At 40.5% G+C, this 26518-nt stretch overlaps 1 protein-coding gene across 1 annotated transcript; it reads right to left on the bottom strand.

Moving 5' to 3' along the window:
• Window positions 1–363: 363 nt before the first annotated feature.
• hmga2 (high mobility group AT-hook 2) lies at window positions 364–23023 on the bottom strand. The gene is made up of 5 exons (XM_034131495.1): window positions 21844–23023; window positions 20825–20911; window positions 17028–17078; window positions 5265–5297; window positions 364–1269 (listed from the first exon to the last, which is right to left on the bottom strand). Exons 1-5 carry the CDS (start codon window positions 21949–21951, stop codon window positions 1198–1200), a joined length of 351 nt encoding a protein of 116 aa, XP_033987386.1. The 5' UTR covers window positions 21952–23023; the 3' UTR covers window positions 364–1197.
• Window positions 23024–26518: the final 3495 nt, after the last annotated feature.

Here is a 26518-nt window from a genome sequence, read left to right as displayed (position 1 = left end):
TCTCTCTCTTTTTGTCCTGATCCATTTATATAAAAATCTGTCTGAATATGAGCTGATCAGATTTTAGCCACTTTATGATGTCATAACGATTTTTTGGGTTGTGTAACCATTAGCCAATAACCAACCAAGGTAACCCCCCCCCCCCCACCACCACCACCTTATCACCTGAATCTCCTCCTAGAGCACCATTGTGTTCTGTGTAACCAAATATCTCTCAGAGGGGCGTGGGGAGGGGCTCCTTATTTTCATTTAAAGTAACAGACAGAGAATCAGCACTTTTGAAACAGGGCTGAAACAGAGGGGTCTATGGCATGCTGCAATGATCTGTTTGGTATTTCAAGCCAAACACTTCAGAGACATGTTTGTATATATCTGAGACATATAATATGTGATGAAAAACAGTATAATAGGGGACCTTTAAAACGGTAAAAACGGTGTGGGCCAGGGTAGAAGTTCTTATATTTGCTTTTCCAAATAAGGGGAGGGGATTAAAAAGGTTTCCTTCTAGTTTTCAACCCAATGCTCATATTTCAAGTGAGCGGTTTGGGATTTGATGTGCCCAATTACTTATGAATACCAATAGGTCCTACACAGAGCTTTGTGTCTCCCTGTGTTGCGTGGTCTAACACTAGTATGGATGATATATGCTGATATATTGGAACAGCAGAAAGTTGCTCTAAATGTCTGTATGATGAAACCAGCCTCTTTTTTCTGCAATCAACGTCTGGAGAATCAGTCAACAATGAGAGAGTGTGTGTATCAGTCTGAGAGATGCAGTGGCCTTATGATGCACCACCTAATGCTATCACTCTATTATTACTATTGAATCTGTCTGTTTTAGTGTATTCTCATTGAGGAGTGTAAGTGTGATGACATGTCTGTCTTTTTCTTGATTCTATCTTTTAAACAAGCAGAATGTATGAAGCAGATTGTTTTGCTTCGTTTCATCTGTCCAGCCAGTTATCTGTTCTGTTTCTTTTTTCAAGGTCTATGTCAATGTGTATCAAGGGAGCTAAAGACGCAGATATAACTGAACATATCTGCCTGTTTGATGGCTGAGCAAAGATGGAAATTCTCTAACTGAAATTAAAACAAGTAAAATAATGTGGAAAAGGTCAAAAACAAGTGGTAAAGGCAGTCTTTTCCCTTTAAAAGACCTGACAGCTGAATGAGGTAGAGATTTCATGGTGTGGTAGCTTAGTCCTCCTGTGGGGAATCTCCAGCCTCTTCTTCTTCTTCTTCTTCTTCTTCTTCTTCTTCCTCTTCTTCCTGTAAATAAAAACAAGGTAGTCCATGTAATTTACCCTCTACACCTCAGACAGACACAACTCAAAATCATTCCAGACAACTCAACGCAATTGGATCTGTATATTTGAACTTTTTCCTATGCACATACGGAAACTGCTGCACAAATTATTCTCATTTATAGGGAAGTAAAAGACTAATTCTAGAAGATTTTGCAATCATTGGTCGACCACATTAATAACAGTGCTCCAAACCTTCCTACAAATACATAGGTGAATGTGATAGGGACAGATGTGAAGTGGGAGATAGTGTTGGTCTAATGGATAGTGAGGTGGGCTGAAGATCGGAAGGTCGTGAGTTCAAATCCCGCCTGGAACACCACCACTAGTGTGCCCTTGAGTAAGGCACTTAGCCCTCAGTTACTCCAGGGAGAATGTCCCTGTAATTGGTCACTGTAAGTCGCTTTGGATAAAAGCGTCAGCTAAATTAAATGTAATGTAATAAAAGTGACAGTGACCTTTACCATTGATCAGTGCATCACAACAAAAGGTGTTGACCTGAGGAATAACAGTAATGATGAGCTGAAATATTGTACAAGTTTATCTAAACTAAAACTATTATTTAGAAACCAAATCAGTAATGGTTATGAGCAGGACCTGTGAACCCACTTGTAAAAGTTATTAATTCTTTGGTTGTTTTGTAAAAAGAAAAAAATGTGTTTACAACATGACGAACATGACGCTGATCTAATCTTTCATTTTCAAGAAAAATGTACGCTAGAGGGGGTAGGACCAGAAAAGTTTTTTTAAGCTTCTTCTTGCCCCTGTTGAACATGACAGAGACTATTTGAGAATGTATTTATTTTAATTTGTTTGTACCTTTTTTACCTCTTTGTTATAATTATTATTATAAAAAAAGAAAAGAAAATTCTGACATGTTCAATAAATTGACTAATAAAAGAAATCAAAACAATTCAAGTGGAGGCTTGAGCAAAATGTGAAGAAATTCCCTCAGGGCAAGCTTAAAATACTGCAGAATACCTCGGACAGAAGGAGGGACAACCCAAAACCTAATGCCTACGTCCAGGCAACACCCATGGTAGATACAAAAAAAGAGGAAAATGACCACAACCAGAGCAGTTCAGGCACTTCATATGGTTAATGAAGTAGCTAAATTCATCTTAGTCTCAAAGTGAATGGTTAATCTGGCAGGAAATGACCATGTGCATGATTGGACACCAGCCATCTGCAATAGTAAATGGACTCAGTACAGCAGCCATGGCTCCCTAACCCTAAATAACCCAGAACAAGTGCTGCTTAGTTTTCTAAAGTGCATGATGACCACTGTCACAACTGGGGAGGGGAGAGGAAACACCTCCTCCCTCTTAAGAAGAAATGCATTTCATTTTCCACATGGTCTCATTTTATTCAGGGAGGCTAACTGACACAATTTATAACCCTCTTCCTTTCCCAGGCTGCGGCGGTGCAACACCACCTCCATTCATTAGTGCTCACACACTTCAGTCTTTAAAGGGCCGCTAAATGCTACCATGTGTAACAAGGGCAAATGGGAGCACAGGGGGAAAAAAGGTGGTGGTAGCGCGGGTGGGGGAGAAAAAAAACAAGTTGCAATTATATTCCCCCCTGCCGACACCTACACCATTTCACACACAGGAAAAGATAACTATGGGTAGCCTGTAATTTAAACATCCTAGTGATGGTGTTTACTGCCAAACTGGTCCGTTAAAGCATTTAATTTTACAAAAACATCCACTTCAGGATCAAGGCTTGGTTGGGTTTAAGGGACGTTCTGACGGTTTGGTGGGACAAGTCGTCTGACCATGCCTGAACAAAAGTGCTGTTTATATCCCTTTCTGACAACCCTTTTTAAAAAAGGCATTCATAGTGTTTGTATGGTACATACGAAAAAGTATTTACCATATATCATTAACTTTGAAAGCTCCACACACCTACTCATCGGTAGAGAAGGGAAAGCAGTCTCTTGCTATTTGACGGAAAATTAGCAACACTTTCTTGGCTCTGTCTATCACTTCCAACTAATGCCTTTGTAGAGTCTCCAGTTCGCTCTTTACCTTACAGTACTCCTAAGGTGTTTCTCTTATTTGAATTTCCTCATGTCTTTGTAGAATAATGAAGTAGACTCATACAACTTTCCAGAACTTGTCAAGCCTAGAGCCAATCGGCATCTGTTTGCCTCTTTTTTTAATCTTTCCATTGACTGTGTATGCATTTTAAAATTGAGCGTCAACAGTTTTTCTGGATTTCCACTGATTCCTGGTTCATGACTTTAACCCTCTTCCCAATGACTCAATTGATGAGTTCCCCATAACTGTCACATGCCATAGCTGTCTTTAAGTACGCCATAACCTTATGGTGTTGAAGGTTTGGGGTAACTGCTGTAAAGATTTAATTGAGTTGTTCTTAAGACGTAAGCCACTATAGGGAGATCCTGGTTTTAACCCTTCAACTACACCCTGGTTTGCCAACTTCAACTAAACAAACCCATGAAGAGGAAATAAGTAAATAAAGTTTGTTTCTACAACTGGTTGATGCAGATAGGGCCAACGCTGGCACAGATTCTTCAAGAGCCCACCCATGTCATTCACACTGTTTACTAGCCTTATTCCGAACACTGTGTTATTTTAACCAAAAAAGGACGTAGGAACATGTAAAGATAGCCTGCCTGGTTGGCAGCAGGAGCTGAAACTTGAATGGGAAACTATGCCATGTGCAAGCTGTAACTTTCTGTTGGGTCGTGTATGCACCCCACCCCGAGCGCTGGAATGAAAGGGGTTTGAGGTTTTGTACAGGCAAGTGGTGGTGAGGCTGAGATAAAGCAGCCTATCAAAGTGGGAGAGCTAAATGACATTTTTATGGTTTGCAGCTCCCAGGGCCTCACAGCGCCTCCCAACTACCTCAGTCCTGTTCCCACACAGCCACAAATCAGAGCGGAGTTATGCATTCACACCAAGAAGTGGCCCGCACCAGTGAACAGAGGGAGGCTGGTGGATTCCTGGAGTGTGAGGGAATGCTGGGGGTTGGGGTCCTGTGTCATGTTGCACTCACTTATTACCATTCTGCTTTCATTCCCCCTCTGATGTACATGCTCTCACCAGCAACATCCAATTAACTGCTACCTATTAATAGTCAGACACAGAGGAAGTGTAGTTAACTTTCTCTCCAAGAGAAAAAATCTCAGGTCTTTTTTCTTGCAAATGCCACTCCTATATTTAGGGATGTGACTTTTTCCATAGTTCTCATCCAGCTCAAAAAACGTTAGCTTTAGCAACAGGTTGAGTTAATTTTGCAGCAACTATACAGATGTTGTCAGCCTTTGAGGCACTTGACAAGAACCATTTTTCCATCACTTCCATTGATAGGAAAACGAGTACACACAATATAACGAAAAATATGAGACCTACAAACCATCAAAACCAAATTTGCATGTAGCTTGGAGTTGTTATTAGCACTAGGAAGGAGTTTAAGGGAAGGTGGATGTGTTAACAAAGCATGTAACTTTGATACAGTCATGTTCCATCAGCTCAATGTAACAGTACATAATGTGGAATACTCTTAACCCCGGACAAACAAGGAGACATTTTCATGTTTTTGATCATTCTTTGCAATAGTTTGGGCCATTTGTAGGAGGTGCCTGTGGCTAAGGAGGTAGAGGAAGTTGTCCATTAGTTTCAGGGATGAAGCTCCGACCCCCATCTCCTCCAAACTGTCCATGGTCAATTGCTCAACCCCAATTGCTTCTAATGGTTAGGCCATACATTGTATTGTACAGCAAATCATGCCATTTAATCACTAGCTCAATTTACCCAAACTCCGAAAAACTATGAGCAAGCAGTGTCCAGTATTTGTGCATGTAGCCTAAATTAAGCTAACATTTGTCAATTAAAAGTAAACAAGCAATGTTTTGATTTACAGAATGACATTTAGTGAAATAAAGTGTGTGTGCAGGTGTGTGTGAGGGTAAATAAATGAGTATCTTACCTGAGCAAGCTTTTTCTGGACGACTTGCTGTGGCTGAAAGAGAGTAGAAGAGAGGTAAGTGTTGTTTCTCAACTTTAATATCATTAACAAGAATACAATGTTCATAGCTGTCATTTCACAAACATGTCACATGGTTGCTAGGCAGAAGGAAAAATGATTCCACTGGAAATGAAAAGGTAAAAACAGAATCAAACCGGGATAATGTAGGATGCACATTGTATCTTGGCCCTGTATTTTAACTCTACAATAATGACATAATGCAGTGATTGATAATTCAAGAGTAGAGTTAATTGACGATTGCCTAAAATCTGACAGCACAATTAATACATTCACATCAGACCTTTTGAATACCTTGTCTTTAAGATATCTGTAAATATAACAGATATCATAAAGGATTAACAACCTGCATTATACCAATGTGTTCAAGTATCTCTGGGGTTAATACAAAAGGTATTTACAGTAGGGCCCATGTTGACCATTTTCTAATACTGCCTTTTCTAAATGGCCATATTCATAGGAAGCTTGCTGCAATAACCTCCCCCTTGCCACATAGCACTGACAGAGAGCATTCTGCTGTGACTTTACTACGCAGAGTGCTTGACATTTGACCATTTTTGATATTATTGTCAATGTGCTATCGACCATAATTCCATTGGTAATCAAAAGAGTTTTGAAGCCACATACACAGAGGGATTTGAACCTCCCCTCAGCCTGTTCAGTAATAGAGTTATTAAACAGTTTAACGATTGTAGGCAAAGGGCCAAACAGAAGCAGCAGCACACCACAGGAGCATTTCAGCTCAGAGTAAAGCTGGATGATGTGCAGAAGATGCGGCTGCCTCTCACACTTCAACATGATGAATATGTTAAAAACTTAATTCATATAAAAAAATGTCTGTTAGAATTTCTTAACATAACTGCTGTTGCATGCACTTCTAAAATAATCTAAGCAAGCAGACAGAGCAAGAATACAAGACACAACCTCTACTACAACTTCTTCACCACTTTGGCATATACGTGATTCACAAAATTATAAATGGCCACAGGTGAGAAAACCCCAACATACCCAAATGGAATAATAATTGGCTACAACAAGTTTTAATAGCTCCTCCACCACATTTGTTTTGTCTTGTAGGCCCTCAAACAACTTGTAGATAAGGCTTTTCATGCTGGCCAATCATCTCACACAACTGCACAGGAAGTAGATCTGGACAAGAGCTGAACAGCTGAGCACTCCATTAGCTCGGAGAATGTAAAAAGGAAACGTCGAGTCGTTGGAGCTCGTAAGACCGCACAGCTGCTGGCCCTAAGAAGAGGGTAACATGTCCCTAACCCCACACACCCACCAGGGATCAGTTCAAACAGCTGGTGTTTTCTGTGCCAGCTTTGACTGGAATTTCCATAGGCTCAATGGCAGTAATGGAGTCCGGACACCGGATGGGTCGTGCGTGAGGAATGCAGCAGGGAAAATTTGGAAACTAACGCACACGTTCTGAACAGCTTTGGGCAGTTGGGTGCCTGACCAATTTTCCCAACCAAGTACTCCACCTGTCCCGTTCCCCTTTAATACTTCACACTCCAATCAGATGTTCTGCTTCTGTACTGTACTGGAAATAGTCTGTTAAGCCGTTGTAAAAAGGGGAGAATCATTTGAACGGGGGCCAACAGAAGGAACGCTTGCCAATCCTCAATTCTAAGGCGTAGTGTACGGCGTAGTTTTGCCGGCTGCCATTGGTTTTAAATGTGGGTTGAGTGATAAAAAGACAAAAAGATGACGCATCGCTGACCATTTCTCTGTGACTAATCAGTGGTCTGCAGTGATTACATCATCATTTGGTATCGCTGCAGCTTGTTTGGAGCCTTGGCTGAGATGAGCCTAACAAAAGGTCCTAGTATTAATGTTCATATAAACATATTCAAAGTAAAAGTATAAAAAACGTCTTCTAAATAGGCGAAAATACCACATTTATTCGCATGAAAAAACTGCATGATTTTCCGCCCGAACTGCATATGATTAGCATGACGTGGGCATGTTTCTAAACCAGAGACAGGTGGGTAACCATTGAACGCATTTTATTTGGAGGGACCCCTGTTAATATGGTAACGCCAGCCTTGAAACGTCTGTCGTTGTGTGTAATTATGTATTTTCTCTGGTCATTTAAAAAATAAATAAATACAACAATTCTCTAAATGATGAATACCATGGTCAATAAAGCATTGCTGGTTGGAAAAAACTAAACAATTCTTGCTTGAAGAATTATGTGATATAACAAAAAATAAATGTTAATTACAATCTGACTGCAGCCCAGAGAGCACATCCTAACAAATAAGTATTTAAGGATTTATATCAATACTTACATATCAATTAAAGTAGCAGGTACACAACTTAACGTAGTTACTGACCATAAACACAAAGGATGAAGGGTCCTCTTTGTTTACAGTCTTACAGTAAAATGTACAAGTGCTGTTGCAGAGCATCTGGGACAAAGTATTCCAAAATAACCATCAGTGAAATCCAATCCCTTCGAGTACAGAAGCCACTCCTGCGAGTAGCGCCTCTCGCCCCCACTGCCCCAAACCAGCCCCCTCGATCCCACAAAGGAGAAATGGCAGCATTGTCTTTCACAGGCTGTGGCAGCTCTTTGATGTTGCCAGGGCCTAACACTATGAATCACTTGTCGACCAAGCTGCCCTGCCCTACAAGTGTTTTGGGGGGGGGGGTTTAGGCATTGCATGAGGGCAGCTTCAACCATTCCAAGGTACGCTAGGTAAGTATGACTAAAACTAGGATCCCTATGGTGGGGACCCCACTCAGCTGAAACCCAATCCCTCCGCTACTCCAAGAATGCGGCGCTCCAGGCTCTTAGCTCGAGAACCACCCAGCAGCCTCTTTCCAGAAGTCTTCCTCTGATCAAAGAGAGAAATGCCTCCGCTCTGCTGAGCACCGTGTACAGGCCACCATTCACAAAAGCCCCAGCTTGTGGAGAGGAGGGCCATTCAGCCTGCTCTCTCTCCAGCACCACAGTAGCTGTCCGCATCCCTTTCTGGGGTCAGAAACTTTACTGGTTCTCCAACTAGACATAGAAATCCTTCAGTCACGTCTTCCAGTAAATTGTAGTATAGATATTTTCACAAGCACCTTAAATTGTTGACTGCTCAAGAGACTTTTCTGTCTGATCCAGCACATTGACCAGAAGCTCTACCGATTGAATTAAACACGTGAAACAGCGATAGGGCTACGAAGTTGGAATAAAAAAATCTGATCAGATCTCAACTTTAATGGCAAGCTTTGAGTCCCAAATATATGAAGTTACATGTGCTACGCCAGCCTCATCATTGCTTTGGGTTCTGTTTTTCAAATGTGTATGTTATGTTTGTGCGCTACTTCTGTGTTCTAACATGTGATTGCTTGTACATCATGTGTATAGAGTGTACTGTGTTCATTCTTTGCTGTCCTAGCAGTGTTAATTATCCCATAAGAAAGGGTGCTGCTGTTTGCTCTGGTTAACCGTTACTGGTCCTGCTAACCTTTGGACCTCCTTTGAAGCTAAATGGATCATTTGACCAACCTTCCCTCCACAAACACAAGTCTGCACGGATGAAGAGTCCGGCGTGAGATACGCTTCGGATGAAATGCCGTGTAGATTATGAGGCTGGTAAAACATGGAATTCTCACCATTTAAATTGTTAAAATGTAACTTTGCCTAATAGAGCACTTAGGTAGGTAAACATTGGACTTGCTTTGTAAAACGCTTTGGAATTCACAAACTGCTGAAGGGAAGCCTCGGTTTGAGGAACTTTTAGGGAAATGAGTCAATCAATTGCAGAGGACACAGTGTTCCTCTGCAATTACGCGTTTTTAAAGTTGATAAGTATGATTCATTACGTTTTTAAAACAAAACCATATACACAAAAGACTCTTTGATTTATTTAACATCGCAAGATAAGCCATTTTGGTGTTTTTTTACAAAGAAAAGGGGCTTTTTGTTACTTTCCACCATTTCCAAGAATCTGACAATTTGATTTCAACAATTATAGAATGAATTGGCATCATATTTTGTAAATATATCAACTGTCTTGATCAACAGGTGACCTTTTAACCATTTCACATCTTAGAAAAATTGCAGTCAGGAAAAAGAAAAAAACCTTTCCCTTTGGCCAAACCTACAGTTTCTATCCGTACACACACTCCCTTATCTCTATTTCACACTTTCTCCCGTTCTCTCCCTCTCTTGTTCTTTGTTTCTTATTAAAAAAAAACTTTGCTAGGCCTTGAACTTGACCCTGTGAGACTTCCGCACATGAATGGTAAAGCAGATTCAGGCTCTCAGTTCTAGAAAGAATAAAAGAATATGAAATGTTGACAGTCTCTTGCATTTGTCTCTTCGGTGCGAGAGTCTACTACAGCTTGTAATTGTGTCTCTCGATCAGGCACTCCAACTCGTCTCAACATGTAGGTCTTCCTCTAATAATAATAATAATAGTGCTGTATTTAAAAGGTTATGTGGAGTCTCACTTACAGCTTAACCCCAGAAGGCACAGAAAGGTTCAAGACCAACCTTAAAATTACAAAAATTACACCATAGCTTTCCCTCCTGAAAAATCATCATTATCATGGATTAAGCTATATGTTTTGATGCCTTATGAAGTGATGTAAATAAAGCAAAGTAGGATTGCCTCCTGTCCTAGCCGATGCCTCACCAGTTATGAATTGCACCTATCAGGGTCCAACTAAACCCAGCGATTAGGGGGAATTTGCCGAAGGGCCCTTTGTACAAGAGAAAAATGTCTGTCGTTGCAAGGAATGTGGAAAATTCCTAGCAGACAAGCAGGCTTTTGTTGGTAGGGTTTTGGGGGGTGCTCTGGAAGGAAAGAAAGGCACAGACAAATTGGATCAGCTCCATTTAGGAGCCTCTGCTGTTTGAAGTGAAATCTGTTCCCAGAGTATCTCAACGCAAAAAGGAAGACAAGTAGAAATGCAATACGTCTGCTTAGACTTAGACAAGTATTTCATTGCTTTTGTTTGCATTTACAGAATGAAAGATTTGTTTTTGGTTTAGCGTATACTATGTTGTGGAGCAGAATTGTCTTGGAACCGTTTGATGCAAATGCATGTAGCCGTTTCCCAGCCTGCATGCGTGGCTGCTTTGAAACAGGAAGGACTCTATGCATGGCACTCAGCTCTGCCTTGTTTTAACAGAGCGTTGCAGATGTTATGAATTAACCTGTCGGGCCTGCAACAGCTCACTTCCTGCCTCTTAATAGTGGTAGCAGAAATACTCTAATGACATAAATGTCCGTATCTATTTAAGGAATTTGAAAGAAGGGCATTGTTAAAAGGAAGAGGGAAAAATCCAAGTTATCGCTACACAAACAGCCAGGACACCACAGGACAGCCATGTCACTTCCTGTGTAAAACAAACAGTGAACGTGGGGTACTCTGAGTAACTCTCCTTCTCTGACCGCTACAACATGGATCTTAAGGTTTTCTAAACAGGTTTCATTACTATGTACCTGCAGAAGCTTAGTTTTAAAAAAGATTTGCTGCTTTTAGTAGTATTCTTTCGTTTTGGATGAAAATGTTTGTGTGTGTCTACCATATAAGTGTGAAATTGATAATAGAGATGGCCTAACATTCCACTAAGGGTAATCCTGAAGGAGCCCAGAAACAGGTAAAAAGGTCAATGGAATTACTTCTGAATGTTTTTCCCAACATAATTTGCTATATGTTTTAAAGGTAGCAAGATGCATTTGGAGAAAAATGTTGGTTGTCCATGCGCATGCTAACTCCCCAAGGTTTCCTCTGTTCATTCCTAAAGTTAAAATGATGCATCAATGTGGATTTTTGTCAAGAAAGCTCTGATCACTATTTTGTGATCAAGGCAAGGCAAGGAACCAACAAAAAAGTGAACTGTACAATAATGTTGAGTACTAACTGGTATATTAGGACCATCGAATACCCCGATGTTGATCTACATGTAGCGTCCTTTAACTCCACTGCTTCCTAATCTGTGTTGCAGCTCGCGGCCATGATGTTGTAGCAACAAGTGAAATGATTACACTCTTCCAGAGTCTGCAGCAGGAACAAAAAGGGTGGGAGTTATGAGAGGGAGGCATAGGTGACCTGTGGAAATCCGCTAAGGTCCCGGAGAACTCCTGATGTTTGTAGAGTCCCTGTCTGAACAAAGGCCTCTAGTGGCTGGAATCCATCCCTTCAGCCAGGCAGCAGCCCAGGCTGGAGGAAGGTGGGGGGTTGAGAATGTAGGGAATGAGGGAAAGCTGCTGCCCACCCCCAACTCCTTTCTGTGTCTCTGTGGTCTTTCTTTTTTCTCTCTTACAAATAGCCTGGGGAAGGAGAACGATATGGCAGAACCGATCTAAAAATAACTAAATGCACCTCATCCAGTCAAACACACAAAAATGGAGTCATTTGTAAAACATGGAAGAACGTCCTGTCCACTTTGCTAACTGCACTGTAATTAGCACATTTAAGAAAAGCCAATTTAAAAGGAGAAACGTTTTACAGGAGATAGTGTTTTCTGCCCGGCTCTTCAGGTAAGTCTAGAGGAACTAAAAGCTCTAGATCTTGGAACAACAAGAAGAGAAGAATCTGAGGATCTCACGGGAACATAAGACGATAAAAGATCAGATATAGAGCTTGAGGTATAGAGTGGTGCAGTGATGACGTATTTTTGGAGGCCGACCCTGAAATGAGCATCGCAAAGGGCTTCCTTGGTATATTGCAGAAAATGAGTTTGGTAGCCCACACATATTCATGATACACATTTTGTTCAGCAGGATAATCTCAACATATTGACACCACCAATAGATATAAAAACTATCGTTAGGCTATAAACAATGTACACCACAGTCGCATTGCCACGCATCACAGCCGCTAAGATAAAACCAGCATGATGACGTTTAGTAGTTGCATTTGGTTGCTTATTAGCAACCGCCGTATTTTTTTTTTACACATAGAGGCTTCGGACATGACGTATTTTATGTTTTTCAGCTCGTGTTAACCAGATCTTATTTCAGGCTTGTAACCAAATACACGTTAAAAAAATTGTTGATTTCAATACGAGGGAACTGGAATTGGTAAAATTGTGTTTTCTGTGTTTTAGGACCCATCACTGCACGACTCTTTAAAGCCAGTTATTCTATCAATAATAAATAATGTGATTAATATGACCTTGAGTTAAGATTATTTGGACAAACGTTTAAAAAGGTCAAGAATTCGCTTTTTCATGAATTTTGTATAAATGTAAATACTTGTTTGGATACACCACAGCCCTGATTCGGCCCCTGATTCACTCTGGACACCAACTTTCCGGGTGAATCTGTTGCCCAGAGACCCTGGAGGCCAAGTTCCATACGTTTGTTTTGTGAGGCTTGCCAATGCTATAAAAAGCGTTTTAATGTCGGACACAATTGGACAATTACCCCTGCCTCACACATGCATGCATTCAAAGGAGAGACGTTTTCACAGGCTGCTTGTTTCTGAGGACCTTCCAGGCCTCGCCACTTTCTCAAAGCTGCTGGACAAACTCCTAATCATGCTGCTCATCACCTCTGCCAGAGTTCCTTACTTTTCTTCTCCTCCGATTCCATTGCCTGGCACCTGCCCTCGGTGTTTGACCCGAAGCCAAGAGCAGCAGAGCCTTGTGTGAGGTGGGAGTAGACCTCTCCCATTCACACTATATCAACTCCCCTTACACACACTCATGCCATTGCACTTGTGCTCCGTTGCCCATTCACTTAGTCATTTCCGCACATTTGACGCGGAGGCTATTAGTCTCACAGTAGACTCCATTTAACACCAATAAGGGTTTGCATGGGCACAGAAAGGGGAGATGGGTATGAGTGTGTCCTGGCGGTGAGTAACTTCGGATGTGACTGCGGAGAATCAAACACAAAGAGGCAGCTGTATGGGAGGCAGCAAGACAGCTCAAGGGCAAGGAAATGGTTTGGCTTCAAAACATTCACTGGCTGACCAATGATAAAGGAAGCAGAAATAGAGAAGCAGAATTATATTTTCTCTTATTTCATGGCTTTGCTTTACAAATTGCACAATTCCTGTTTAGCATTGCCCAAATGTTGCAAGTACCAATGAAGTGTAGCAGGGATACTTAGTTAAAATATTATATCATGTTTCTAAGTCTCATTTATATGGCAGCAGAATGACCCTCTCTTGGTCTACGTATGACAATCACCACTTTTGTGACCTGAGAATTTAGTCTGAATTAAAATCTCAACTACATCTGGCGTTTGATACTTTGAGGAGCATCAATGGAATACCATTCAGCCTTATTGCATTGAGGTGTATAATCAAAAAACATAAAAAGACTAAATATATATTTTTTGAGATTTCTCAGATTCAAGATCAAAAGTGCTAGGGGTATAAAAATTACCAAAACTCAAACTGGATGTTTTTGAATGGAGTACACTCTTGTATCTTATCTTTCACGCGACTCCATGACATGTATGCGTCCTATATCCAGCAATGATAGGGCGTGAAAGTTTCGCCAACAGAAAATGAAGAGGTTTACTATGAACATGCCGAACAAAACTAAACATTGCACCTTTAACCAAAGCAGTCTGTTAAAACCTTGAAGAACAAACGATATTCAGTTTAAACACAGAAGTCTTCAAGTTCAAGCTTTTACTGTGATATTCCCTTCTCAGAAAGCTTTACCTATAGGCAGCCTATGTTGTTAAGAATTCCGAAGCTGTACTGCAACACGGCTTAACACAGGGACAAAGAGTTTATCTTGCCTGTAGAGGAACCAACACATCCAATGACAGTCGCCATTTGGCAGCAGAAAAGGGGGAACTGCTATGTACAACTGATGAATGTAAACTACTGGAGAGCGGAGACTCCCCCTTCAAGCTTTTACGAGCAGAGGAAGCTGGTCAGCTTGGCAGAGGGCTGCCTATCCATCTCAGCACCTGCACAGAGGACAGGACCTGCATCCCTACAGTGGACGAGCAACGAGACATACCGATGAGGGACCAGTCCGCATAAGTCAGGTCTGACCAGTCCTAGTAGTTCCTGCTAGCTGTAGGAATATAAGATATAAGTAGTTTTACTGGGGAACCTGTCCAGGGTCAATCAGCTCTCTCAGTCAATGTGTTCTTGTCCCTGTTTGCCTGTATGATATTATATATATATGCAGTCTTATGTGCTTTGATACGTATTAATGCATTTCTTTTTACTGTTCCTGAGCTAGAAATCAGTTTCTCTTTCGTATAATTAAAGGTAATCAACTCAACTCCTTAAAAAGGGGCCCTATTTTGCTTTTGGGGGTTTTCCCTTCCTTGTAGTGTATTATATAGTGCCTCAATTGGACTCCTTTGTTTACTTCCGTACACATAGTGACATCACTATGTAACAGTCGCGCTTCTATTGGCTAGCGCTCCAACACATTGTATGTGATAGGTAAGGGGTGGGACATCTCTAAGCGTTTGACCAATCATAACAAATCCAGCCGGCTAACCAATCAGAGCAGACGAAAAGAGGTGCTGCAGAACATTAAAGCATGTAAACATGTGACAGCAGAGGCCCCTTTAACTAAGCAATAACAAAACAGCAAGAGACCCTAATGATCCTGCTGCAAGGTTGCTGTTCTAGTTAAACATTTCCTTGCCCATATATAGCAGAAGGCTGCTGTGAGGCAGAGGCTTTGATTGTCAAAGGGGTGTCAGCACATGCCCCGCGGCAGTCACAAAGGTACGCTATCTACAGTACACAACTGACTAGTTTGCACTGCGGCCTCTCTGTAGTTGACGTCAAGCAATGGAGGCCGCTGTGTGGGTGGATGTTGGTGTGTGTGTGTACTGGTGTGTGTGTACCCGGGACATGCAGGCACCGGCAGGCAGCACCACAAAGAGAAAGCTGCAGTAAACCTCCACTGCTTTATCAGTTCAGTCCAAGGGTTCAGCAGCTGGTTGAGAAACTGAAGTATTGGTGTTGTGTTCTCTGACATAACACAATACGGGCCTGATAGAAGTACTTTCAAATGTACTGATATTCACAAGGCTGTACACCCCCTTTTTTTTTAGATATCTACTAAAAATGATTTCCCAACACTTTACGATGCTCTCAATCCACTTGAACTTAAATACTTGCCATGACTTGCTTAATGGGCTTCATTTTTCATTGACCTTTATACTGACTTAAAGAATGTAATACATTCAATACAGTGCGGTTTTTTCCACCTATTGAGGACTGGATTTTCATTGCACATTTTAAAACCAAGGAGATGAGTAGTATTGATGTACTTTAGATAAGAGAAAACATCCCATGTTTACAACTTTGGCAGAGGTCAGGAACTTTGAGGTGAGGAAAAGGTTTTTATTGCCAACTCAAATACATCATAGTTATTAGAAAAATCTCTGTTGCACTTGTATTCACCATTTGGATTTTGTGGTGAATGCAAGTCAGATAGTCGTATTTACAATAGCTGTAATATAATATTATGAATGAAAACAGAAAAGTCAAAGTCAATGTTACAATGTTTTCAATGTGGTTATTTAATTATATTTTTAAAAGGCTAACAATTATCCCTTAGATTGACTTATATTCACAGCATTATGAATTATAACAGTGGGTATAATACATTATAAAACGTAATAAAACTATGAGAACTAAAATACGCTGTGATATGTTTTTTAAAAAGCCATTGTGTTACTTTTAAATATTGCGCCGTTTGAAATGTGACCTTATAAATTGCTTTATAAATGTCATTATTTTTATATATACACGGATATAGGCAGATTAAAACACATTACATGTAAGGTTATAATTTGTTATAGAGATGTCTTGTTGAGGATAGAGGCTGAGGATTACGATGCATTTGAACGCAGCGTACTGCTTTTGAAGCCACCGCTCGGAGCTGATAAGTCTCAGCCAGAGCATGCGCCAGTAAACCAGCAGAAGTTGGTTAGTGAAGAATAACTAAAAATGCTTTTTGCTTAATCTTGGAAGACACTATTCCTTCCATTTCTTTTTTCCTCTTTTGACGACCGTAATAATGCAGACATGCTGTACGCAGGAGAAAGTTCCCCGCCTCTCTCCTCGCCCTTCCTGGTGGCACTTCTAACTGCCGGCTGCTTGTTCCTGCACTATCAATCAAGCCTGTTACTTTGGAGCTGATAAACACTGAGGCCTTCAAGCTGTCAGTGGAATTATTTAAGTATTCCTGCGTGCCGGCGCTGAGAGTAAACATTTTCTTTGACTGATAACACAAACACTTTGGAGATATCCACGAACACACGGACACCGGCATCAACCAGAGAGGAACCTCTGAATGTATTAAAGCTACATGAAGAAAACAAAGATGACAACAACATTGAGAAACAGCCCATCTAAATATCAGAATCAGAATCAGAATACCTTTATTAGTCCCACGGAGGGGAAATGTGCGTAGTTACAGCAGGAAAAAGAGCCACAGACAGCTTAATGTTACATATGTTACATATGTTACATGCATTCAAAAAAGTACTAAGTTATGATATAATAAAAAATATAATAATTTTCAAAATACACATCCTGTAACAGTTCTCAGGATTTAGCAGCCAGGTATATATTACACAGTTATTAACGGCATATTATATGCTGGGAACAAAATGCGTTTGAATCATAGTTAAAAGTAATTGTAGGAAGGACATTTTTTCCTACATACATAACATAACCCCTTATTTATATAATACAGTATCCAGTATGCCAGCAGTAGACACAAGCTTACGAAAACCATTGACTCACCCATTTCCTCGGTCGCCCTCTGGGTCTTTTCTCCCCGGTTGCCTCGGCTTTCTGTTAAGACATAGATTAGGATCAATAAATCATTCTATCGTGACATTGGAAACACCTGATAAGACATTTACTCTAGCAGACATCTCAAAGCATTAGGGTCAACACCACTACAGAAGGTCAAAGTTAAATCAGAGCTTCTTTCAACTGATACATTTACTACAAAAAAATGTGCACCCTTTTTTTTTTTTACTAATCCAGGGTTTGTTTTCGATCGTGTGGTTGCTCATGTTTCTGGACTTGTTTTGGTTTCATTATCACTGTATTCCAAGATATCAGGTATTCACTTGTTGAAAACAATGTTAGCATGGCTGATAGGAATGATGTCCCAAATTACAAAACATTTTCATAAAGCGCAATTAACCTTTAGGTATAAAAATGTATTAAGTTAAGTATTAGTATAAGACACACTAAAATGCCAAATTTGGATTAATCCACCGCTAAAAATAGTTCCCACAGACACAATATTTTCTCCTGTTTTAGTCATATTTGATAGAAACTACAGTACAGTGGAAGGCTGGTTTTATTATTTAAATATAATTCTATTTTTGTAAGCTGTGAGATGTATCCAGGTCTCGGGCCCAAGTTATTAAATCAAGCATGTCTACAGAGCATTCTCTTACATTTAAAAAGACCAGAGTATCAATAATTCATTGAATATATGCAGCCACCCTGGCTCTATTTGGTCAGGTGAAATCTTAGTCAAATTGCTGAGTTGCGATTCATTTTGCAGAGAATGACCAGCAGGTATCACTGGAGGTGTTGAGTAAATGCCACGCAGCAGGAGGAGTGTTTCAGCACATCGTCACCCCAAAGAATGTGCTGAACAATATTAGGTCCAATATTTCCATATTGGTGTCAACATCAACAATTATTTGGGAGCAGCTGAGATGGTGTTTGGTTCTCAAAACCACACCATCATTAAAAATAATAATAAAATAATAAAATTACAGAAAATGATGTGGCGAAATGATTACCTCCAATACCGCATCATATTGCAATTGTAGTATCATACGGCAATATATGATATATTTTCGAAACAATTTATCCATAACCCATAGTAAAATACATTTTGTATCTGTTTTTGAAACACTGGCTCACACTTTGTTGTTCACAGGTAAACTGGGCTTTAGAAATGACCTAAAATCTTACAACTATACATTTTTAACAACTCGCAGGCATGGTAGAATCTGATCAATTCTGTTACTTTTTCAGTTAGTTGTAAGAAATAAGTGGCTTTTACGGAAGTTTTGGGAGTTTTCACACAATACCAGCGGTGGAAAGGATCAAAGTCAACTATTTTATATCGAGGTACTTCAATAGTGCTTGATTCGAGTTTGAAGTACTTGTATTTCACAGTAAGGATCAAAAAATATCTCAGTCTCAGTTTTGTCATGTTAAATTAAAACTGGTTAAACCCCCCACCTATTTAAGAGAAACAGAAGTCTATTAAGCGACGACACAATAGTGATATCTTGTGTTGTGAGTTTCTAATGCTCTGCTAATGCAGGTCTCTATCATGACACATCACACTGCTGGCTCGCCAATCTGTGTGCTGTAATCCCAGTTCTCTGTTTGCGACGCTACATTTTTAATGCAGAGCTTTAATTGTCTGAAACGCAACTCCCTGTTCAATTAATCATCAGTGTGTTTTACATGTCTGAGCTGAGAGATGCGGCCGCACTGAATAACCAGGGATCTCACGCCAGTACAATCACATTTTACTAAAAGTGTTATAGTATCATTTTCTGTGCAGCCACTACTGAAGAAGAGAACCACTTAGCTAAGGGACAGTTGATGGTTAAACACATCAAATGTTGATTGTTGGTAGGAAATGGGAAGCAAACACTAACTGACTGATCAATCTACCCAGAACACCTCCTTACAATGTTTTTGGGATGTATAAAAATGCCACAAAATAGATCATATTTAGGAATGTAAACAAACAACTGATGATGTCACAAGGTTTCAAGGTAAGACTTCAATTTTAGCAATGGCAGCATGTTAAGAAGACTTAGGGTCTACAACCATACCCTGTATATATTGTTGTTAAGCATGTTAGCATTTTTACAATTTATTAGGTCATGACTGCTATAACAACGCAGTATTTTTGGTCTGCTTTTGACTGTGGCCATACAGAAGAGGTCAGACGCCATTTCCTAGGACCTTGAAGCTTTCACACTCTTTGTTCTTCAACCCATCCACCTTGACATCCTAATGGAAGTAATGGCACAACTGTCATTATTCACAGAGCCTTGTCAGGGGGGGGGGTATTTTAAAGTGTTTCAACAAACGACCAATCCGGCTGATGCTCTGCTGACTCCAGCTTCCTACCCAAAAACTCAGCCTTATTCTTTCCAGGATTATGTCAATGTAGTCTTTATTTTGTGGCGTGCAGGTGTGGAGTACAATTGTTTCTACTTGATACCTGTCAGAGATTGCAGAGGTGATTGATGTGGGCAGGGGAAGTGAACTTTTAAAAGAGTATAAGTTAAAGGTGTGGGCTGACCCGGGACTCTTTGATCTGGGAAGATTGATATCTTCTGTGTTTATCATAACAATACCAGATGAGATGAGACTGGATTATGGCGAGAGCAGAGTGGTTCACTTTTCAAAGTGCTGGGAATGTTTACAGTGGTTCATGGTGGCAAGGGAGCACTAAGGCTGCTGTCATCATGAGCCTAACACAGCTTCATATAACTAATGAATGAAGACACAGCCAGTATCACAAACCACAAGTAAGAAAGGTGGGAAATGGCTGTGAAATTCCAAAGCGTTTCTCCAGGATCATCTTTTCTTTGCAAACGTAATCTTTTCTCATTCATCAATTCAATCTCTCATGTACTGAAGAGGATTAGGGCCACATTTTTTTTTAGAGCTGAACACAAGTGATTTATTTATTTATTTAAAGGTGGGGTAGGTCATTTTGGAGAAACCAGCTCGAGTGCGCTAGAATTTGAAAATACACAGCCGGAAAAAAACTGCTACTTCCTTACAGAGCCCCTCCTCCAACACACACAAACGCGCACATGACCAATGAGGGCACGAGATAAGTTTGTGCACAGATGGAAGGCTGACAGGCAGGTAGGCCATCCAGTTATTTTAGCCGGCCCGGCTAAAATGATTGGTCGTGCTTTTTACAGTATTACGGCTTCCACAGATGACATTTTTGTATGGATTTTTTGTCAAAGCACTTAAGATATTCATTGCTATCGGGATGTTAAGAGCATTCCATGGAATATAACAAAAAGTGTATCTCGAGCCGGTTTCTCAAACTTACCTACCCCACCTTTAAGTGAGAATTCTGAGAAAAAAAAGTCAGAATTCAGACATTAATGTTCTCTTTTTATTACGAAAAATGTTCTCTTTTTATTACGTTCATTTTGGAATTCAGATTTTTTTTCCTCAAAATTCTGACTTTAATCCCAATTTAAATATTAAAAAAGACCCTAATTATTTTCCGTATTCAATCACACAGTCTCCTCTCTATGTACACAAGTGTTAATAATAATGATGGCTGCACCAAGACATTTTTGCTCATCATTTTGGACAGTTTTTGCTTATTTTTTCAAATTAACAAGGAAAATCAACCCTGTTTAAAAACATATTAATAAATACTACAGGTGGTTACTTCAGTAAAACTATATTTAGTTATTGATCATGTTAACTCCTGAAGCCATGTTTTGGTTATCAAAACTGTACATTGCATTGGCAAACGTATGCGTCCTCCAGGTGCTGAGGCTCCTTACCGTCTGCACTGCCTTGGAGGGGCCCTTGTTCTTACTTCCTTTGGGGCGGCCCCTCGGTCGCTTGGGGACAGGCTCTCCACTGGGCTCCTGAAAGGGAGGGGGACATGACATAGGTGGTGGACAGGAAACAAAGCTTTGAACCCCCCCCCCCATTTGGTCATTGCTTTATGGGTCAAGACCAAGAGAGGAACAAAGTGTGTGTGTGAGTGTGTGTGGCACATTGTGTCTGCTTATGTGTGGCCATAGAGGGAATGAATGAGAGGGATTTGGTATTCATTCAAATTTTCCACTTTTCAATTTCACACTCAAACTGCACAATTTGCCATCAGTATTTCTATAACCTTATCACCTTGTGCACTTCATGGTGTTTCAACATGTCTAATATATATTATAGTTAACTCTCACTCTACATACATACTGGCTGCTGTGTTTCTGAGGGCTTTCTCTCTCCTACAGTAACTGTAGCCTGCAGTGTCAATGGAGGTGATTTTGGTTTGACATTTGGGTTGGAATGTGACTCACCAGTCTATAAACACATTCACAGAAACATGTTCAAAGCCCTCACTTGCCATGACTTCTCTGATTCAACTCAAGAAGATCTGCAAAATCACATTCATTCACATATTTTACTTTTGACTGTTGTCAATTAAAGATCAAGACCAAAGCTGGAAAGATTAAGTGTATGGAAGTTAATTTAGCATACATAAAGTTGGCTAGCATGTCCCATATACTATCAGCATGTTTGGAAAAACAATGTCTCACCTTCCTTTACAAATAGAAAAGCATAGTCTACTGAAAACAAGCTATAAGCAAGAAGCACACCCTGTACCAATCAATTACAAAGTCAGCTCACTTTAAAAAAAAGAATATGCCATTTGTGCAGTTTGATAACTTTAAAAAAAGTCACATCTCGGTGTGCAGATATTCTACAATCTGGATTTGATTGTTTTTTTCTTGCAGTGACTGGACGTCTGTATCTGCAAAGCGGCTTCAGTAAACAGCAGCGGGACACAACTTACTTTTTGTGGCTTCCTCGGTCTCCCCGGCCTCCTCTTCAGGGGCTCCGCGGCCCCCGGGGGCTCCTGGGAGCCGGAGCCCTCCTCGGCCTCGTCCCCGTGTCCGCTCATGGTTCCCGGTGCTGCAGCTCCTCCGTTCTCCCGGTGATTAGAAACGTCACGAAAAAAACTTTAAAAGGTATGTTGTCTGCTTAATAAGTCTCCCACGGGCAGCAGCAGGACTAGTAGCTTTGAAGCCGTTAAAATAAACAGGTTTGGCTCAGTGAGCAGGAGAAAGAGCACCGGGGACGGCGGAGCCTGAGACGCCGAGCGGCTGCGACTCAAAGTCGGCTACAACACACCGCGGCGGCACCGGGCAGGACCATGCAGCAGCGAGGCGTGACAACTCGGCACGGCTCGTCTGAGAAGTGTGGGCATAATAACCGCATCCACAGCCCACTCCCAAACCAGGACCCACTCAATGAGGATGGGTTTTGTTTTTTTTAAAGAAGAAGAAGAAGGAGGAAAAAAAGAAAGAAATCACCTCTCCCGTGGGTGGATAACACGAGCGGGGGAGGGGGGTCTGGAAGAGAGCCAGAGAAAACAACGAGGAGACGGAGTCCTGGCAGCAGGCCAGACATGGCAGGCCGCATTTATGAATTAAATTCAAATTTTCACACGTTCTAATGGAATCCGCTGCTGTCGGATACTGGACAGCCATTCAGAGTTCACCTCTGTGAAATATGAAGTGTTTTCTTAATGTTGGGGAGATATATCGCCTCAACACTGAAATAAGAAGCAGTTATGGCTTGTAGCCGCTGTTAGGCTAGCCTACTCATCAACAAGGACTTTTCCAACATTTAGTAGCCATTATGAAAGTAAATAATACATTTAGGCCAGCCTAGTTTTAGGAGTGATAACTAATAACTTAAACATCTAAAAACTTTAGCTACCCCTCATAAATAATGTGGTTAAAGAATTACTTTGCTAATGAAGTTTTTCTCAAAAAGATCCAAGTGTATTTTCAAAGATATATTTGGCATAGGCCAAGGCTTTGTAGGAAAATATATGTTTTGAAAATTAAAATGTAAAATGTCCAAACTCCATGTGAAGAGTGCCTTTTCAGGTGAATGTTTTTTATAAAACGTTCCGCCTTTTCAATAATCTTGTGTCTTATTGCCTGTTTGTTTAAAACATTGTACCCAAACCTTATCCCACAGAACACACGTAGATACATGCACATTTTAATAATTTAATTTAAACCTGGATTTTAAAATCTATTGGATATATATAACTCAGGCTGGATTTTGGGGAAATGTGTAAGAAACCATGCCCAGAAAGTAGTCTTGGGATACACGTGTAGAATACTTTAAATTGGTAGAATGGTGCAGCCATAAAAAGTGTGTTGTGGCTTTGAAGCTCTCCGCCGTGGACGTGGAGTGAGATCAATTACACAAGAACAACAGACACAAAGAATAAAGTGCCTTACGTGGAGGACCTTTCCCACGGTCCTGCAGCCTGCTCTCACTGCACAACACTCACCTCTGCAAGCAAAAGTAACTTAATGCTCACTTACATTCTGAGGAATATCATTGAAATGTGTACAAAACATTTATTTTCATAACTTCCTCCCCAAGAGACAGTCGATTTATTGAGAGAATGTGTGGTTGATTCTTCTCTGGTATTCACTTCATTCATAAAAAAAACAGCTCCTGGACCCCCAAAGAAGGGGTTTCTGTGCAGACCCCTCCCCTTCAGACAGAGCGGCGTCAGCATCAAACCAATACAATCAATGGCTGCACAGATCCATTACCAGGGGGTGGTTTCGTGCACACGTCTGTGCCTGGCACACAGCTCTGCTTGAGCACAATGAAACAAGGAAATAAATGTGTTATTGCAATTAAATGGAAAGCTTTGTGTGCGTCTGCGACAGAGTGGATACTGATTTGAGCAGCAGGGACACACAGAGGACTGTTCGGCAGTGACCTTTCACCTTCTTTGTTTTAAGTGCCCAACAGATAAATAGAGTATTAGTTTGATAATTAGTAACAGTTTATGGCAAAATGATTCTAATAACTGTGGGAGATCTGACCAAGCCCCAACTCAACAAGCGGGGATTTCATCACCTTTATTTTTGAAATAGTCCCTTCCAAAAAATATTTTCTGACCGTTTATGGAATTTACTAAGCATTTTGTATGAATAAAACAATGTATTTGTGAATGGTTGAGTATTGGCTGGGAGATACACACATTACTAACACATTGTTGGTGTTTGTCTTTGCATGGTATTTTTTTATTCTAAGTAAAATATAGAATAATGTAGTCTTATCCTTATCCTTAGGGTTAGAATAGTATCTTCTTATGCAGCAACTGTTTGGATAATGTCTTGACTTTGTACATCTTATACTTGTATGATATACAGTCACATTCCTTTTTGAGAGCTAGCAGTAATCGCAGTTAAAAACACATTTTAGTCCCTTTTTCCATTTTAGTTTTTGACTTTGACTACAGCCTCTTTGCCACCCAGAGTCAGTTTTAACTGTTTCCCCTCCAGACATGTTCCTCCCAGGCTCCGTCAGAGCAGGAGCACATATGTGATGCATTTATGGTGGAGTATGCAGAGACGCCGTCTGCCAAAATTCAGACTCTTTAAGGAATTTTATTTCTATCTACTCTCAGATTACACTATTTTCCGACAGATTTTCGGGATATCGCGCCACAAGATTGTCCTTAAACCAATAAAATATACAGTTTCTCCCTCCTCCTCAATGCTCAACCATTCCTGGAAGTCACTTAGCTTCTTCTCAGATCTATAAATAGTCTTTGAGATTTTACATTGCAGTGACTTTTATATTGTGCCAGACGTCGTTACTCTTCACCTCTTTAAATGAACTTTACTTCACCTCAGATCCAGACATTAGAGGGTCTTTCAGGATCCATGGCATGTTACATGAGATCTTCCACACTCATGACCTAGGTGCATCTGATAGCCATTGTTTAATGTTGGCAATGGGGAAAAGATAAGAGGCAGGTCGAGACCCCCTCCTCCACCTTCTGCTGCTTGTCATACCACCAAGAAGGCATACACTCTGATGCAGTGGACGAGCATGAAGCAAGTGAAGGCAGGTCTCGTTCCCAGGATCCCGCTGACCTGCCCCCCCCCGCTGACCAGCTCCATGCAGACCTCTGTTTGTCCACAAACACCGAGCAGAACACGGCCGACATCACACTGTGTGGTACACCAGATCTGATATCAGCAACAAAGACGGTCATCAATCTGCCAGTCAGTCCACAAATCACTGTGTGTGGATTTAAGTTATATCATATATCACTATTACTAACAGTAACACAACAGTGGGAAGAATACTGAGTGGACACTGTCTCTGAGTCTTTCTGTATGATTCAATTTGACTCTAAATGAAGCAGTTTTTATGTTTAAAATTGGTGTTTATCCAATGCTGTTTGGCGGATACAGGACGTCTGTTTTCTCCGATAGCATAAGATCCAAATGTTCAGGAGGTTTTACCGAGAGCAGCATAACTCGCAGAAGTCTCTTCCTTTCCGAAACAAAAATACCTGTTAAATAAATCCGGTGAACTTGCTAAATAAAAAATGTTTATGTTAAAAATCACTGTTTCTTTAATGCTGTTTGCCGGACATAGGATGTCTGTTTGCTCAGCTTGTTCATCAGATAACTTAACATTTGTTCAACAGGTTTTTACCAGGAGCTCGATTTTCCGAAGGTCTAATCCTCTACTAAAGAAATTCACCAGGTGATAAATCGAAAGAAAAAGTTATAAAAAAACTGTGTTCCCCAATTAACGTTTGCTCAGCTTGGTTTTCTAAGAACCTAAGATCAAGAAGTCAGATTTAACAATGAAGATTTAAAAAGTATATGTTACAAATATAACCCAACATTTGAATCAAAGTCAATTTTTTACACATTCTGGCAGGCAACTCTGAAGAAGTCAAAGGTGATACATCCACTGTTACCTTCAGTCAAATTACCGAACTCTGAAAAGTTGTTTTTAGACGAGTTAACAATTAAACGTTACATATTATACCTTGACTATAGACCTGATCCGAGGTATACAAAAAAAAAGCAAAAACAAATCCATTATCTTTTTTAACCACAATTGTCAAATCATGTTAAGTTACAAAAAGTTGTTGAGAAACTCCTCATCACAATTTATTTCATTATAGTTTATATTAAAGGTGTTCTGATTGACTTCAATGAGGTCTGCCTGGAGAAAGCAGTGCGATCCTTTTTCAAACTGAACATGCCTTTTTGTACTATTTACATGTCGTCTCCAATTAGGATTAATTACTTCGCCGGACTTGCACTCAAGTCCCTTCATTGCTTCCATGTTATTCTAATTTGGCCTCCTATACAACCAGGCAGCTGACTTAATTGCACTGCGCCCTTTGACCGGAAGCGTGCACGTTCTGACCTTTCGGGTGGTGTATGAAGTCAGTGCTTTAAATGGAGCTGAGACAGGAAGTTCAGGTTGACTAAAGTGTCTTTGTTGGAACTGTACACCAACAAGATGATGTTCTGAACCTCACAGTAGTGATTATTCACTCAATGAGTGTTTTCTGTCACAAAGTGGTGTGTTTACTTCCTTCGGGAGATAAAGAGGAAGGCGATAGCGAAGAAAGAAAAAAAACAGTGACCTTTAAGGCAGAGCAGTTGACTCCA

The sequence above is a fragment of the Trematomus bernacchii genome, unplaced genomic scaffold, assembly GCF_902827165.1.
Source record: "Trematomus bernacchii unplaced genomic scaffold, fTreBer1.1, whole genome shotgun sequence".
NCBI lineage: Eukaryota > Metazoa > Chordata > Actinopteri > Perciformes > Nototheniidae > Trematomus > Trematomus bernacchii.
The sequence above is the reverse complement of the archived record's forward strand: the minus strand, read 5'-3'. Positions and strand labels throughout refer to the sequence as shown.

Coding starts and splice junctions, on each gene's coding strand:
- hmga2 (XM_034131495.1), bottom strand. CDS start 21,951: ATGAGCGGACACGGGGACGAGGCCGAGGAGGGCTCCGGCTCCCAGGAG. Junction 20,912..21,843: donor GACCGAGGAAGCCACAAAAA/GTAAGTTGTGTC, acceptor CCTCCCTTTCAG/GAGCCCAGTGGAGAGCCTGT. Junction 17,079..20,824: donor CCTCCAAGGCAGTGCAGACG/GTAAGGAGCCTC, acceptor ATGTCTTAACAG/AAAGCCGAGGCAACCGGGGA.